Source organism: Limanda limanda, chromosome 3 (assembly GCF_963576545.1).
Source record: "Limanda limanda chromosome 3, fLimLim1.1, whole genome shotgun sequence".
Classification (NCBI taxonomy): domain Eukaryota; kingdom Metazoa; phylum Chordata; class Actinopteri; order Pleuronectiformes; family Pleuronectidae; genus Limanda; species Limanda limanda.
In genome coordinates this window covers 18,651,282-18,668,622 of record NC_083638.1, presented here as the reverse complement: position 1 = coordinate 18,668,622, position 17,341 = coordinate 18,651,282, and the positions used below count along the sequence as shown (strand labels likewise).

Here is a 17,341-nt window from a genome sequence, read left to right as displayed (position 1 = left end):
TTTGTCTGGCAGACCAATTTTTATATAATGGACAGATTTATAGCTTTTTATAGCTCTGCATCATTCTCACAAATATGTGCATGACCGTGTTACAGGAGCAGTTACATCATAACACATCACACAGAACATTTTGTGAAACCAGAACACTATCAATCATTAATCCTTAAAATCAACATTCTCGGCAGAAATGATCCACCAAACATCATATGAAGTTAAATTTGAACTGAAGAGTTTGTCGGTTCAGTATTAAGATTTCTGTCAGACACAGCTTAACAGAAGAACCAAACCAAGGGGAGATTTGTTCAAGCTACGTTTGATCCAAACTCCTCCTTAAATGCCTCATTTGCTTTAACTGAGCATTTTAAAACATCTGTGAGAAGCCAAATTCTTAATAAAAGTTTCCATTTTCTTGAACATTGCTTTGACTCTCACTGAAGATTTTTCTCTGCATTCTCAACCATTTACATTAACCTTCAGGTCAAGCCATGTCACCTGTAAGAGGAGAGTTTTCAACTAATCTAATAAAAGCCCTTTAAACAGTAATATGAGAATGTCAATACAATCTTGTACATGGAGGGACAGTGGCCAACAGTGACTCAGTTATAACAGCATTGAGAATTGAAACTAAAACTTTCAGTTCCCCAAAAGCCCAACAACATTATGTGATTAATCAAAAAATACTTTCATAGTTTCTTACAGAGCTCCACTTGATTCTGACTTCTGCATCAATATGTATAATCTCTGTATAATCTCCGCTTTTAATAATACATTAACAGCACAAAAGAGGTTTCACTTCTTGAATCAACAGTTTAGTGTGTCTCTTCAAAGTAAAAAACAACAACTGTCACATCAATTCATTATGACATAAAGCAACCTATTATTGGGGCGACAGCGTTTCTGCTGGGGGCGTCGCACAAAGACAGATTTACAGTAACTTTTATATACGTTCATTGGTAAATAGAGGAGCTTTCCACTCATTAGATGAAGACTCTGTTTCTGCAGCTGCATTTGACCCTAAGGCGCGAGCATATACAGTAAATCGAAAAAATTACAGAGGCTGGCAGGATGTGAGCAGCAGACATTTACTGCCCTGTTGGTGTAACTAAAGCAGAGAACTACGCCCAAGGAAATGTTGGAGCTTCAATGTGTTTGTATGAGGGTTTAGATAATAGAAACCGCAAGCTTCACAAAGTGAAAGCCCCCAAAAAAACATCATATCGCAGAAAGACTCTGTAATTCAAATGTAAGAGTGTGTTGTTGACCATTAAACTAGAACAACTCAAAGAGTGCTGGTGTCATGTACGGCTTGGCAGTGTGAAACATTCATGTGCCTGCTATGTTTCTCTTTGTAATCAGTATTTGTTGAATGTCTTCCTCTTTGATCTCCCTTCATATTTCCTGTATGATCTTCTACGGAACTCGATCAAATAAAAGGCAAAAAGTACATGAAAACAATACAGTGCACAAAAAGACGCAGACGCAGATTGGGTTGAGTAAGTATTGTATTGAAATGTATCCATATAAAATTATTAAGCTTTGGTAAAGAAAATATGTACAATTCCCATTTGTCGTAATTTTTCATCCAGCAGTAAAATAAGAATCATATCTCACTGGAACCAGTTGCTTTTATTTGTATTATTAACACAATATTTTACGTATCATTTCTCATGGTTGCAGCAAAAGGAAACACTTCAACATGATCAGTTCACATATCGACTTTGACACTATGCGAATGGTGACTGTTGCTCCAGTCCGTCATGTTCTCCAAAGTAATCCACTAGCAGATAGCTTTGTGTTTGAATACCATATTAACCAATTATATCAGAGGACTGTTTTGTTCTTAATGGCTGTGGGTCAACCCTTTAGAAACCGACATCTTCCTCAGTGACCTCGTCCTGAGTGATCTGATCACAAGTGCTCATCTGACATCCGATCACTCAGACCACATTCGGAGGTGGTCTAAGATGCACGTGGCCACATTCGCTGTGTGGACACAAATGTATCCTTGGCCCCATATTAACGACAGACTACTCAGCTGATGTCATCTGGCTGGTTACAGTTTCATAATGACTAAAACATATGATTTCAATTTTTCTTCCAAATGGGTTGAATCTTTGTTCAAAGTAGATCTACACACAGCATTGATTCATTCAGTCCCTCCTGACTCTGCTCGCTTCACTTTACCCTGCCGCCTTGTGATTGGATCCCTCAGAATGGCTGTAAAAACCAGGTCTGAACAGAACCAGAGACAACTGCCTAAACATCCGGTGATTTGCACCAGCCTGTCTCATTGAAATGCAGAAATCACATATTCTTTCCTTATCCAGACATTTGTTTTCCTAATTGAATTCAAACAGTGTACTTTTCCTCTCCTTGCCTCTCTGCTTTGTGGTAGTGGGTGTAGCTGCCGTACAGCTCGTTGAACACCTCTCTGACTCCCATCTGCAGTCCTGCCATCAGAAACTTGATGTCTTGCTCCATGCACAGGTCCAAAATCTGATAGATCCCCTCAGTGAGATGCTGCTTAACGTCTGGTCGCAGAGTAACCTGGAGAGGTGAGTAAAGGGAGTTATGAGGGAGGAAGAGGAAGCAGTTTACGAGATCTGTTTCACTGGTGGATTTCCCATTAATAGATTTAGTTATGCTGAGCAGCAATGATATTACCGCTTTTTCTTGTTTCTCACTCACACATAAACACGTGAACACAAACAGACACGAGCCCAGGGGGGGCAAAAACCAACCAATGTTATATTGGTGGCCAATGGGTCACTGTCCTCTCTCACATCCAGTCTTTACTACAACACATTTGCACTTGTAGCCTTTATGTTACGGGGCTGGAGAGTTTTCACGTCCATCTATAGTGATTATTTTACACTTAATCAGTCTTAGGTGCTCGGTTTGTTCAATTTGACCGACAGGATTGTCTGAAAGCTGGTGCATCATGTCCTGTCGCCAAAGAGGAAACAAACTCATGATGAGTGAAAATAAGTTGTGTTTGTTTCTCAGAGTTTTACTGCAGTAATGAAACAAAGAGAATCTGTCAAACAGTTCTGTCACAGATAGTGAATAAGAGTGAGGCAAGATGGTGTTATATATGATATAAATTCTAAAGCTCCCCGAGAAAAATTAAGTATTCAAACTACATCTTCTGTAGCTGCTAAAGTAGATACCATTTGTATAGATTGACATATACAACCTTTACCTGACTGAAAGCTCCCTCACCTGTACCTGTGAATATCTGCAACTGGACTTGTATTATAGTGGGAATCTCTAGATACAATAAATCCTGTGGAATTACGGTGAACAAATGTATCCAAATGTAGCCAAAGTCTCAAACTTGACCAGCAAAAAAATGTCACTTTCTAATTGCGGCTCCACCCTAATTTAATTACACCTGACTGCTGCATGGAAAGTTTAATTCCGGCTAAGAGCCATTAGACACCGTTCAGACAACAGAGAGACAGACAACTAAATTACCTTGGACTCGCAAATAGGTCCATCTCTTTGAACTCTCTGATAAAAAGCACATCATAAATCCAATTTTCAGGATTATTGGATGACTCAAAGAAGCTCAAACACCACTTCTGAACCAGTCTGTCTGTCTGTCTGTCTGAATGTGTACTTTCATGTATTCCTCTTGGTGTGCGACTCTGCTGCAGACTGCTGAGTCAGGTTGGCATCGTGTTAAATACAGTCTGGTAGCAGAGAGGAGCCACGTTCATAAACCAGACGTGACTCACTGCTCTGAGGGAACATCCAGCCTGAAACTTTCTGCACAGTGACTTACAGTAATACTGGACCCGCTCACCGAGATGTGTGAACGTTTGCAATGCGGCCAATGGAAATAGTTCCCATCTTTCCCCGTGTGCGTCAGCGTCTCCGTCACGCAGCCCGACTCAATCTCTCCAGCTCAGCGCTAACCACCAGACACACTGGACGGGCTCAAAGGATCAGCTGAGATCCTGCCGCCTCACTTATACATCCACATGTTCTGTATGTGTGTGTAAGTGTGTCACTCACAGCTGTAATGTAACTGCAGGCTCTAACAGTTGGGTTTGGACGAGGAACTGTGCTGACTGTATGTGAATAAGTGTGTGTGTGTGTGTGTACATGCACTTCTATCTTTGTGAGGACCTACAAAGTGAGGATATGGTGTTAGCCAGTCCTTATTTTCTGACACACCTTCAAAGAGTTGTTTGTTGGTTAACACTTAGCAATCTTGGAGGTAATCAGCTATCGTATGATGACAAATTAACCTCTAGGGGCAACGGCTAATACTTTGAGGCTTCAGTTGTAGACAGCAGATATCCCGGCCAAGTCCCTGTCTTCCATTTGCTTTACAGTGTTTACAGTCTGACTAGTTTTCTTATATCACACAAGTAAAACATTTAGCCACACAGCTGTTTTTTGTAGGTGTTTTAGGTCCAGGCACTATTTCAACTAGTCTTTATTAACAGCTGTTTGAATATGAACGCAGATAAAATAAAAAGCTAATAGCCAGTGCATTTTGGTCAATGAGTCTATCCTCTTTTGCTCTACCACAGGGACTGACCTGCGGGCAACCAAAACCTGCTCAGGCGTGATAGGTCAAACTACAGACGGAAACCAAGGCTTTCTGCCCCAAAATCTTGTCTCTCACCTACAGATTAAGCAGATTCACATGAAGAATCTGTTTATAAAGATGAACACATTAAGGTTAAGGTTAAAATGAGTTTAGTGTGTATGTGTTTTTACCTTCTGGAGCTCTGTGACGTACTGAGCCACCATGAAGACTGACAGTGTGGTGAAGCTCTCAGCTGTCGCAGCGATGTGAGAGAACATCCTCTGTGTCAGTCTGGAGCACTTGTGATACACGTCACAATCAGAACCTAAAAAATTGAATCAGAGATACCAATTTATTTACATGTTTATATGCGGAAAGTAAATATGTTTACACATTATACCCGGGACTCACTGCTTTGCCTGCACCTACACTTAGTTTACTGTAGGAAACATTTGCTTTCGATCCTGTTAGCGGCTCTAGTTTAATTTACTACGTTGCACTAAAATGCTGCCTCATTAACACTTTATAAATGATACTTGGATTTAACTGCAGAAAAAACTGAGCACAACAAAAATGTAAAATACCTCTACAACACACTGACTCAGCACTCTTGTTCTGTGGAGAAGTTTCTATGGTCACAGATTTCTGCAGAGGATATCAGCGGTCTACCATGGATTTAACTAAAAACCTAATTGAGACCAAGAAAACTCACTGACTTAATATTTCACTGTTTCTGGGAGGCTGCTGCTGTTGAGTAAATATCAGTAGCTGCCAAAAGTGTTGAAATGTGACTGGGCAAGACACAGAGTCCCTGTCGGTTCCAGGAACTCACAAAGGGCAGAAAGATTGAATCTCCTCTTTTTTATTTAATTCAGTTATTTCACTGAATCTTTTACAATTCAAGGACAGAAAAGCGCACATGTACATTTCTCTTGACATGCTGGGGAACCTGGATGAATGGGGTTTATTATATTAGGGCCGGAGGAATTTTCTAAATGTTCCTATTACACTGAAGTAAAACCCCTAAACTACCTGCTTTTACGACTAGTTTAAATCACAAGTTTATTCACGTCTACATCCAAACCGCAAGTTTTTCTCCAAATTAATTAACACAGTGAGTCAACTTTTCTGAGCATGTAGATGTTACCTGTGTCACTGACGCCTCTCTGCCGACCCTCCTGCATAATGGATGCCACCAGACGATAGAAGACATTTAGAAAGGAGGGAGCTGCATTCGACAACACCTAGACACACACACAAACATATTTTAGATGTCACACGTTTTGTCTGATCAGGAGGTAAAACTAACATAGATTGTATTTGGACTGTCATCATGTTCGTGGTCGGTGGCCTTAAAACATCCATAATGATTTGACCATCTTAGGGGGGGGCCAGGTGAGATTCAGATTTAATCTGGTAGATACCGCAAATGTACTTTTCTCTATAGAAGGGATATAATAGGTGTATCAATATATGTAATGATACATTACATTTTCAAATGGATCCAGCTCAACCTGATGATTGCATCAGAAATAAATTTGATTTAAAGTAAAGGGTAGAAAATGATGCACAAGATGTTATTGTGATCTGATGGTACAGCCAGGGTGTCTTAAATATGTAACTTTGCAACAAACAGAGAATAACGTGATACTGTCACAGATTTCCGTTTCAGTTTTCTGTGTTTAAAGAAATTTAAAAGGAGAACAATTTAAAGTTAGAGAACATTAATATTTAAACAAAGAAATGTTTTTGAATTATGACAATACTGTAACATTCATCTGTTTGATCATTTTCACTGTTCGAGTCACAACAGAGTGAGCAGCTACAAACCTACAGTTCAGTATAAGACTGAGGTACGGTTGGCCTCCCACAAGAGCTACATTTGCATTTCATTCGGTACCTCTCTTTGCTTAAAGACTACAGCGGATAGAGTGAGGGATGAAGAAAGAATAATTAGAGAGGGGGGTGACGTCACCAGCTCTGGTTGGAGCTCAGTAATGGTTTCCATTGACTTGAACCCGCTCCATGCCAACCTCAACTGTCTGCCAGCTCCCCTACCTCTCTCCTCTCCACCTCCCTCCCTCCCTCCACTTCACTTCCTCTCCTATCTTCAATGTCCTAAAACTTACCTCACTTACTCCTCACTCTTTTGTTCTCCACCTCCTGCTCTCTTCTGTTTATCACTTTTTTTTTTATTTCCCTCTCGTACTCTATAAATGTAGTCTTTTATTGTCTGCTTCCTATCACTTCTACCTCCCTCGATCCTGCTCTTTTACTGCTGTCTTTTGTCCTCACAAACATCTGAAATCAGTTAGCTGGTTCTTGCTCTGTTTTATTCAACACAGCTGCCTTGTTTCAGTCGCTCTCTGCCGCTGTTTCTGAACAAAGAACACTTTCAACATTTTAACCAGTGAGAAACTCAAAAGTTATCACATTAACACCGGTACAACAAAAGGCCATATGCAGATAGATTATTTCGCACATTTTGTATGCAATGCAAACTAAAACTACAGCTGACATTTTGGATGTCATGACATTTTTACGCAGCTGCATCACAACTCTGATGAGCTGCAATATCCTCTGGTATAAAGCGACATTCCTCTAGGGCATCCTGTGGGCTCAGCAGCACAGTTTAAGGCACTCTTCAAATCTTGGATTCAAACCAGCAGCGTTTACCTATATTGACCTACAGTGGGGGTGCTACTATTATCTATTGCTATGATTGTGGTTATATGTTTACAACACTTTAGTTTGCGGTGTTCCTTTAAATGTCTTCTTGTTCTTTAGATTACATCACATCCTGTTGCAATTCTGTCAAATGAAACACAGATTTATATCTACTTGGATAGCTTCTGGACTGGAGCTATAACCAAAAATTGTCCAGTTTGATATATTGGCTGATATCGGCCAATATCTGACATCTTATTATCTAAGAAATGATAAATTGCAGTGCATAAATTCCAAACTTGGTGTGAAGTAATTTAAAAACAGTAAAGCCAAGTTGATTCTTCCAAAGTAAAATGTTTTTGTGTGTATCTTGGTCACAAATCTTAAAAATCATAAATCCTAGAGATATAGATAAAAAATGTTGATTTATGGTATTAGTTAATGTTAAGAATAACTTTCACTCTAAGTATATAAATCAGGTCCAAGAATCCAGCATTGTTGGGATTATCCTCTACTAAAAGCATACAAGCTTGGAAACCACCCAACCTTCTGTCTCTTCCTACCTGAGTATGACACTGGATGATGGCAAACAGTGCCTCGTGAACAGCCAAGAAGGCTGACTGGTAGACGGGTGGGGACAAGTGGTCGAGGGGCACTGACTGCAGCGCGCCAAGCACCACGACCACATGATGAGGGTTGGTGAAGAGCCCCTCCCCCTGCCGCAGCAGTGATGTCATTGAAGTCACCGTAGGAACGGTAAAGGAAAGCGTTAGAGAGTTGTCCAGTCCGGATGCTCTTACCAAGAACTGTAGGGAAAGACACACACACACACACACACACACACACACACACACACACACACACACACACACACACACACACACACACACACACACACACACACACACACACACACACACACACACACACACACACACACACACACACACACACACACACACACACACACAGAGTATGAAAACTGCTTGAAGCTTTCAAAAAGTAATAAATTAAATATGAAACTGACAAACCTGACAACACTAAGAGGACTTTTCCCAGGCGACATTTTGACTTGTCACAGTAGGAAAGACACAGCAGCTGATAATAGCATTGACAGTTGATTTGATCTTTTCAGGTGTCACATTGAACCATGAGAGTGACTGAGCAGAAACTGCACCAGGTAACTGAATCAGCTAAATGAAATTCAGCCATCATTAATTTCATCACTTAAACTGTGACACAGACACAGCGTTCAAGAACTGCATGTTGATTTTTTTTAGACATAAACAACTAGAGGGCATTGAGTAGAGTGTAAAAACGCCTTATCTTCCAATGTTAAAGAAACTGAAAGAAATTCCTTGATCTGCACCTTATCCAAATCCACTCTAATGGGTTCTTCTTAAACCCACACTCATTTTACACAGAAGACTGTGGAGGGAACAAATCAACGACTGAAGACATATGAACATAGTGAAGGTCGTAACAGAGGAAACAACAGCATGATTAACATATTTAAGTCCACTTTGGGTGTGTGTGTGTGTGTGTGTGTGGGTGGCTGTGTGTGTGTTGACAGTATGGTATAAGCAGATTGCTGTGTTTTCTGTTTTCTCCACCCAGCCGGCCTAATTGAAAGCACATTGACCAAAGGAAGAAAAAAAGAGACATTCCAGTGGAAATCAGCAGCCTGATCGTCATTTGTCTGCACAGTCACTCCTGACAGCTGTCACATGTGCTGCACTTACTGAAGAAATATTACTGATGTCTGAAGAACGTATTAAAAATGCTCTCAGCGTGGGACTGTCCCTGCTTGTTTAAAAAGTGCAGTGCAAGTTACACTGATTTGTTATAATTTCTTCTGTCTACACATCTTAAAATCAAAGGATGATTAAAATATAAATGCAGCTTGTTTAATGGAACTCCTACAGTTTGGATTCGGACACTTGAACATATCCGTCTATAAGCTCTGTATGTTTGTGTGATGCTCACTGAAGCCTGCTCTTTCCTGTGTTTGCTTTGTGTGACTTTGTGTTTAACGGGATAGTTCAAGGGATAGTTCACCGTAAATCATTATCCACTCACCACTATGCCAATGGAGGGGTGGGTGAAGTGTTTGAGTTCACAAACATGTTACGAGTCTCAGGGGGTAATAGTGGTGAGTAGATAATGAGTGAATTTAAAATTTTCGGTGACCTTTCCCTTTAAGTGTGTGTTAAGTGTTTGTGTGTTTTCTCACCACCATAGCAGATATAATCTCCGGTGCAATGTGCCACAGAGCTTTATAGCAGGGCTCAGGTAACTGACAACAGAACAGCAGCTTAGTGATGGTTACTGAAGGCAGCACCTCCTGCAGAACAGAGGAGGAACAGTGACAAAATTAAAGCAATTATTTTTTTAACTGATTCTCTTTAAACATCAAACAACAGCAGGGATTTGGACAGACCTAGGCCTCACCCTGTAGTTTCCAGCCCTCAGTTCGCCAGAATTAAGTCCTTCTCTGATCATCAGGAGCAGCAGCTTGAGTTGAGCAGCCGTGCTTTTTCCCACCAGGTGGCGAAGGAGCTCCTGCACTGCTGGCTCCAGCTCACAGACGTCTTTTGGTGACAGCCATGGAGCTGCAGGCAAAATAAAATAAAAACTGTGTGAAGTCATATCAGCAGCATATCAGTCTTTTTGATAGAGACGTGACACAACAACCCAGTATAACTCTATACAAATATCAAGAAATGAATGTAATGCTTTTAACTTTTACAACAATGTTTGGTCTTTAGGTATTGACATAAATCTGAGCTGATGCCAAGTGTTTTATATAAATCAAAATCTATGTGATAAGATTTTATCTAGCTTTGTTTGTTATGAAATATAAAACCTCCTTTCTGAACAACCCCTACAAATAGTCATCATATTTCAACACTAATGTAATAAATTAAATGCAGAAGCAGTTGTAAACTTCTGCCAGTAGGAGGTGATTAATTGAAGGAAACCACTGACACAGCACAGTAAAGTTGTTTAGATAAGTGCCATATAAATAAAGTTGTATTATTATTATGGCCCTGTGATTCAGTTATGATCTGTCCTGTGTGTGTGTGTATGCATGTATGGATGGATATTATTATTATATGTCCAGTCAATCCATTTACCTTTCAGCAGTCCCTGCACATTCTGCAGGATCTGAGCAAACAGCTCATCCAGCTCCTTGTCTCCTCTTGTCATCTCTGCTGCCTTGTAGAATAAGGACAGGAAATGGAGATCGGATACCAGAGATTCCATTGGCCTGAGGTCAGAGGTTAATTCTCGGAGGATCTGCTGGCACAAGCTCTGATAGAGGGTCATGTGGCTCAGGGTGAGCGTGGTGCCACCCTGCTGGTTCTGTTCTTCCACTGACAGTGAGGACAGTTCACAGTGCAGCATGACGGTAACAACTTCTACCACAAAGTCTTGATCGAGGACGACGGCTGGTTGGACGGCTGCTTCGCCGTCAGTCTGAGGTCTTATGACGGACTCAACAGCTGGTCCCAGTGTAGCATTCACTTTTGTTACCATTTGGGTCAAGGTCTGATCCATTAGTTTACTCCTCCCCAGGTTAGAGGTCATCTCCTGGACAAAAGAAGACAGTGATGCCAGCTCAAGATGATCAGAAGAAATGGATGCTCCTGGATCTGGTTTTCCTGAAACAGCTGCTGAACTTAGTGCAACATTGTGCCCGCTTGGCTTTTCCTTACTGGTAAGAAAAGCAATAAACTGGTTCAGGTTGAGTTGGACGCTGCTGTTTCTGAATATAATCAACTGGACCAATGCCCTGATGAAGTCCTGCACTGCTTTGATTAAGTCCATCCAATCAGGGCTGTTTGTGGCTCGATATCTTCCACGGTTGCTATGCCAGAGGAGAGAAGACACAGAAGCCTGCAGCAGAGAACCTGCATGAATGACACTTAATACACTTTTTAAGTTTCTGCTCTCGACAAGAGGAGTCAGGATCCTGAGCAGCTTCGCCTGGAACACAGCATCAGCTTCAGAGTCAGGACGATCGTCTGACCGACAGGAGGCGGAGGTGAGCATCATGAAGAGGAGGAGGAAAACAGGGGCGAGATCCTCAGAGTTCATAGCATCTGGGTTAAGTTGTGTTAAGATTTGAATTAAGTTCACCAGTTCCTTTGTCTGTGTGTCTGTGAGTGATACAAACACGTCTCCAGTCTTAGAGGACGCCAGAATATCCTCAACTATGGTCTCCTTTTCCACCAGTTTGGCAGAAGACGGACTGGCATCACTTCCGTCTTCCTGAATCTTCGGGAGTGTAGCACAAACCTTGGGTGCATGTGCCACCAGGAGGACACCGTAAATCCTTTGTGCTAGGGAACAAACTATTGCGGACATAAGTGAAGGTAACTCGGGGAGAATTAGACTTTGGAGAAGCTGCGATGATATGAGGGAGCTGGTCAGACAGCTGGGTGGACAGTCCATCCCTCCGTCTGACTGTTCGCTGGGGAGAGACCCGACGAGAAAACTTGCTATGCAGCCCATGTCCTCTCCGCTCAGGTAGGGAGCAATCAATGGCAGATTGGATGCTATAAGATGCCAGTGTGCGACAACATAGGAGCTGCTGTTTACGCTGCTTATCTGCCCGTCCCACACCTGCTCTCCTCCTGGAGTCTCCTCAAGCTTCAGGTCAGCTGAAATAAAGTGGGCCGTCCTGTTCAGCAGTGCAGTAGTGCTGGATTCACACGGTAAGTTGCAGTCCAGCATTACTCTCTTCATCTGCTGTAAGGTCAGGAGTTTGAGCAGCAAGCAGCTCATGGGGCTGCAGGAGGGGGAGGGATAGAGATGTGCAGGTAAGATGTCACCAGAGAGAAGACTCTCAATGCGAGTTTGGAGCGGAGCATTAGAAATAGCTTCCTCCCCAGTCTCACAGACAGCTGCCTCCTGGTCAGAGTCAGGAGATATGTATTTTCCACAGTGGATATCAAAAAGCGTGTCCAGTTCCACCCAGGTGTACCTGAGGAGCAGAGTGGCCTCCTGGGTCTTCTGTTCCCACCGCAATGTGACCCTTTCTGGCTCTTTGTGGTCCGTTTTCTTTTTGCCTTTCCTTGGCGTCTTTTTGATCCTCTTTTCCCTTGGCAACACCTGTAGTAACTCCTTGACTACCTGGTGCATCTCATCCATCAGGGCTTGACACTGCCTGACTAAAGGAAGAGGAGATGCATTGTCTAGAGTTTTCAGGCTAAATAAAACCGCATGAAGGAGCTGGCTGAGGGAGAAGAGCTTCAGAGATGCATCTTGTCTCTCTTGGTCCACATTAAGTTGGCTTTTTTTATCATCCTCTCCTCCATCAATGTCCATCTTCTCTGCCTCTTTTTCTTCCTTCACCAGGTCAGGAAGTATATATGTCCTTATGCTCTCCAGCACTGATGAGCAGATCTCGATGCACTGGGACGGGGGCGTGTCCAGAAGACAAGTCCCGAGGGACACGGAGACCGCCTCGGACAGCAGAGGAGGTCGGAGTTCTTCCACAGCTGGCTGACAGATCACAGACAGGAGCTCGGAGAAGAGGCGAGGGATCTGACGGAGCTTAGTGTAGGTCTGGAGGAGACTGCACACCATCAGCTGTTGGGACAAAAAAAATCCAGAATCTTTCAAATTCATCTTTTTATGAAGACTCAATTCTATTTTTACATGTATTCAATTCTCAGCAGGAGCTTAACTATTGATTTTTTAATAGCATTTGCTATAGGGGTGTAACAGTTAATGTATTTGTGCTGAAACAATTTTCAATACAGGCCTTTCAGTTCTGAGCGCATGTGTAACAAATAGCGTAAGTTCCTCGTAATGATTTTACTTTTGTAAATTAACTTTATTTGTAGATTGCAGCAGTATTTTGGATTTAAGGGTGACAGCCATTGTCTGTTAAGTAAACACATACCGAACCGTGACCTCAAAACCCAGATTTTTTGTGTATATGTAATAAATACAAATATCATATTGTTACACAATCGAATTCAGGAATTACTGTTAGAATTATGACCTGTCTGGCGCGCTGCACTCGTGCTTCCATGCACTCCGAATTAACCCAGGCTGAAGATAGCAGCTGGTCCAGGTCTGGTTCAAGAATCAGATGGTTAAGGCTCAAGAGCACCTTCAAACAGCGGTACCATGCTGGGATGCTGAAAGACAAGATATTAGAGTTTTACATTTAATGACCAAAAGATTGTTTATATGAAAAAAAGATAATGAAAAACACATCAAGGAGGTTTTTGTTACCTTGGCTGAGCCTGGTTGAAGAGCATTTGCCCCAGTGCTCTGTAAAAGTTGAGCTGGACCTGATTGTGTCGTATTCTGTCTGCTGCTACGTTATAAATATCTGCTGACAGAGCCTGGGTTAGCAGGGACTCCACAGACAACAGAGCCAATGTCCAGCTCTCTGGGGAATGGAGGGAGTCCGGGGAAGACGTCTGCCCAGTCGACTCAGACACTGACTGCTCTGCTTTTGCAGGTGAGACGGAGTCTCCATCGAGACATAGATCTAATGCTGGGATCAATCTCGTGAGAAAATAGAAACACAACATCTTCTGTTCTTCTTCATTCTCTCCTCTACCGTTCCCATAGCTTTCCAGAAAAAATTTAAACAGCAGAGACAACGTGTTGGACTTCACAGAGTAGTGTAGGGGCGGCTCACAGTAGCCCTGTGCACTCAGTTTGGGAATAATAGCACTGATTGGCTTCAGGGGGCCTTTTGCTCCTCCTGGACCACGTTTCCCAGTCTCGCCTTTAGATGGAAGGAGCTCCTCCTTGTAAGAGGTCAGGTGCTCGGAAGGGAAGAGGGCAGACTGAAGGATGGAGTCAATCTTGACGCGGATGTCTTTGCACAGCGGCTGACGGAGATGCAGATGTGTGTGAGAGGAAGCAAATTCCCCAGAAGTCAGCAGATGCCTGAGCAGCACTAATGGCTGGATCAGCTGGTTTGTCACCAGGGTAAAGACCCTGTTAGGGTTGGCTTGTTGTCGCTGTACCGCTAAATAACATGACAACACCTGAAGCAGCACCTCAAACAAATTAGATGAATGGTTTTCATTTGGTTTGGAAGCTGGTTTATTGGTATCTAACTCTGGCTGATCTGCAGGAGAGTCCAACGTGTCCTTACTGTTAGCACGTGGAGTTTGAAGAGGCTCGCTCATCGCCTCATCTTGACATGTATCAGACTCAGTCACTATGATTTCTGTGAGCAATGGCTGCTGAAGCTCACAGCAGGCCATCGAGCAGAGTTTGGCCAGCAGGTCAACCATGAGTTCATACTTGGTGATGAAGACAGATGAGAGCACGGGAGAAGAGAGAATTCCCTGACACACGCTCAGTATGGTGGCCGCGCACACCAGTGACTTGGCCCCAACACGAGAACACTCCTGGAGACGCTCAAGCAGCAGCTGGAGGAAAAAAGAGGAACAAGGAATGAAACCTTCATATACAAACATCGACACATCCTGTTTCTTAAGTATGAATATGCAAGCTCATTAACTAACACATGATTCTGCCGTAAACAAACACCTGTGCCATGTTGAGCCTCAGGCTGACAGTCTTTCCCTGTTTGAGAAGTGAGTGGAGCTTTCGGCTGTGAAGCAGGTCATCAAGGTAACACCACAGGCCTTCCAGTACATTCTGAGAAAACTCCACCTTCTTGTTGTACCAGCCTGTCAAAGCATGGGTGCACCAGTCCAACAGCACCTGCAGTGAGAAAAGGTTAAGACAGTCATTGAAATAAAGTGTTTGAATTAAATTAACACCGGCTTTTTTCTAACTATCCTAAAGCAGACACAAATTAGACAAAGAAAGAAATTCACAAATCCTCCACAGTAAATGTGGTCACTGTATCAGCACAGTCCTAATGAAGGCCTGTCAAGTAATGTGCACTAAGATAGACGCCAATCCCAAATCCAAATCCTCTAGTAAATATAATTAATACAAAAGCCATTGGTACCAGAGCAATGGAACAAGTGAGCAAATGTTCAGCAAATTCATCTGCAGCGAAGCTACAACCCAATTTTTACTTTTTATTATACAAATAGACTTATCATCATGTGATTATTCCGTCATGTACAACAATACAACTACACCAGCTAGTGTTGCTATGACAACTGGTTCAACTAGAACTTATATGTAAAATAAACAGGTGGTTTTGGAATGTGATATCTGATGTAAATCTATTTTATTCATCTAAACTGTTTGTGGGTTGTAATATCCAAATGGCTTTTGAATACTGAGAAAGACAACCCTCAGGTTTAATTATATTTTAAGTTGTAAGGCTGTTTAATATTTTGTTTAATCTTTGTTTGATTTGGAAATTGACCCAATAACAACATATACAATGTTGTTTTGAATATAATTTAAAATGTGAAATTCTCCCAGTGATCATCTTCTGTCCTGATAAAGCTGGTGATAAACTGTTGTTGATGCATTCTTGGTTTTCATGGCACCCTCAATCCAACTAATCTAGACCACTGCAGGGGGCTGTTGCTTAATACAAGAGGTTAGGTGATGTAGGAATGCGGTAAACCTGTTTTAAACTGCTATTTTTAATTGTGGAGAGCCTATAGACTCCCAGGCAATTAAGTACTTTAAGTAAGCTCCCTACTTCAAATGATAACCAGACACCCATAAGGATTAAAACAGAGCACACATAACATCTAAAGATGATAACTGATATCCAAACAATGATTTACATGGATGATTATTATGAAATAAAACTACAGCAACCCCTTTCTACTCAGACCACATATATGACTAATGAGGTTTTCCAGCATCTGAACCTTGCATCCAAAGTAAAGCGACCAAAGAGTACTGTGACAGTTTGACGAAGACAGAAGCATCTTGCCAAACAACTTCAGCTGTCACCTGTTCCTTGTTGGGCAGCAGACACTGAGAGGAGATCCAGGCAAAGCGTGCCAGCTTCAGCTTGTCGTCCCATGGAGTCTGAGGACTCTTCAGTTTCAGATGGATTCCTGAGTAGATGGCAGCCATCGCTGTAGCTGCTGTGCACAGGAAACAAGACGAGCCTTTCATTGTGTGATCGTACTTTAGGCACAGTTAACACACACTGAATAAGAGAACATGCTAAGAGCGGTCACATTTAGGCTAATGTGTAATGTTCAACCATCATTAAGAGCCTCGAGCTCTCATTCATCCCAAAGTCTATCACACTCAATAAGGAAACATCTTGATTCAGCTATGTATCTCAATAACCTTTGCACTTTGTCTGGCACTTTTACACTCTGCTAAATGCCACTTGTTGTTGTTAATCTTTTTAGCGTTATATCCTATAAGTATTTTATCATTACAAGTGTCTTAGGGCAGGTGCAAGATTCAACTAGCTTTTATTCTGCACTATTGCTGTGGGTCTTATACTATATGTCCTTGTGTACTGTTCTGTTGTAACACTTTGGCCTAAGAACAACTTCCCCATGAAGTATATATTTAGACCTGATTATTATTATTATTATTATTGGGGTGGACATGTATACAAACCATCCTTCTGACTCTCTCCGCTTCTAAAGCTAACGGCACCTAGCTAGATAGCACGTTCTAGCTGACGCCAGAATAAGCTAATAGTTGGGCTGTCACTCGTCTGTACTGGAGCAAACTATAACTGAGCATCGACTATGCGTATTATATAAAACATACATGCACTTGTAAACATATCTTTCAATGAACTCACGACTTCACAGCAGGCACGTGGCTCCTGTTTTCAGATGGGGACGAACTTTCAACTTTCACCCTGCCGGCCAGCCAAAAGCAACCGAGAGTCGATCGACATCACCGGCCAACAGTTGTCACTATCGTCGGCTCAGATATTCCAGTCTCTCTCTCACCGAAATTACATAATTTTCAAACCAACTTGTTTATTATTTTAAGAAGTACGCGAAAACAGAAAGATAATGCAACATTTATTTTATAATATATATAATATATAAAATAACAGGAAACCACTTCTTTAAACTATCAAAATATTCAGCTAAAACATCCCGGATGCAATTACGAAATGTTTTTTTGCATTGAACATTTTCTAATAATACTGACAACTGCCAAGCAGCCATACATGAGTTTGTGGAAATTATTCAAATTATGAAATTATGGTTTTTGCTGAGGAGT

At 41.9% G+C, this 17,341-nt stretch overlaps 1 protein-coding gene across 1 annotated transcript; it reads right to left on the bottom strand.

Annotated features, from left to right (window-relative positions):
- Positions 1 to 1,521: 1,521 nt before the first annotated feature.
- On the bottom strand, positions 1,522 to 16,941 carry urb2 (URB2 ribosome biogenesis homolog). The gene is made up of 12 exons (XM_061068905.1): positions 16,908 to 16,941; positions 16,088 to 16,224; positions 14,744 to 14,920; positions 13,463 to 14,622; positions 13,227 to 13,365; positions 10,348 to 12,808; positions 9,662 to 9,822; positions 9,444 to 9,554; positions 7,774 to 8,016; positions 5,691 to 5,787; positions 4,735 to 4,868; positions 1,522 to 2,547 (listed from the first exon to the last, which is right to left on the bottom strand). The coding sequence occupies exons 2-12, from the start codon at positions 16,211 to 16,213 to the stop codon at positions 2,350 to 2,352; spliced, it is 5,007 nt and encodes a 1,668-aa protein (XP_060924888.1). The 5' UTR covers positions 16,214 to 16,224; positions 16,908 to 16,941; the 3' UTR covers positions 1,522 to 2,349.
- Positions 16,942 to 17,341: the final 400 nt, after the last annotated feature.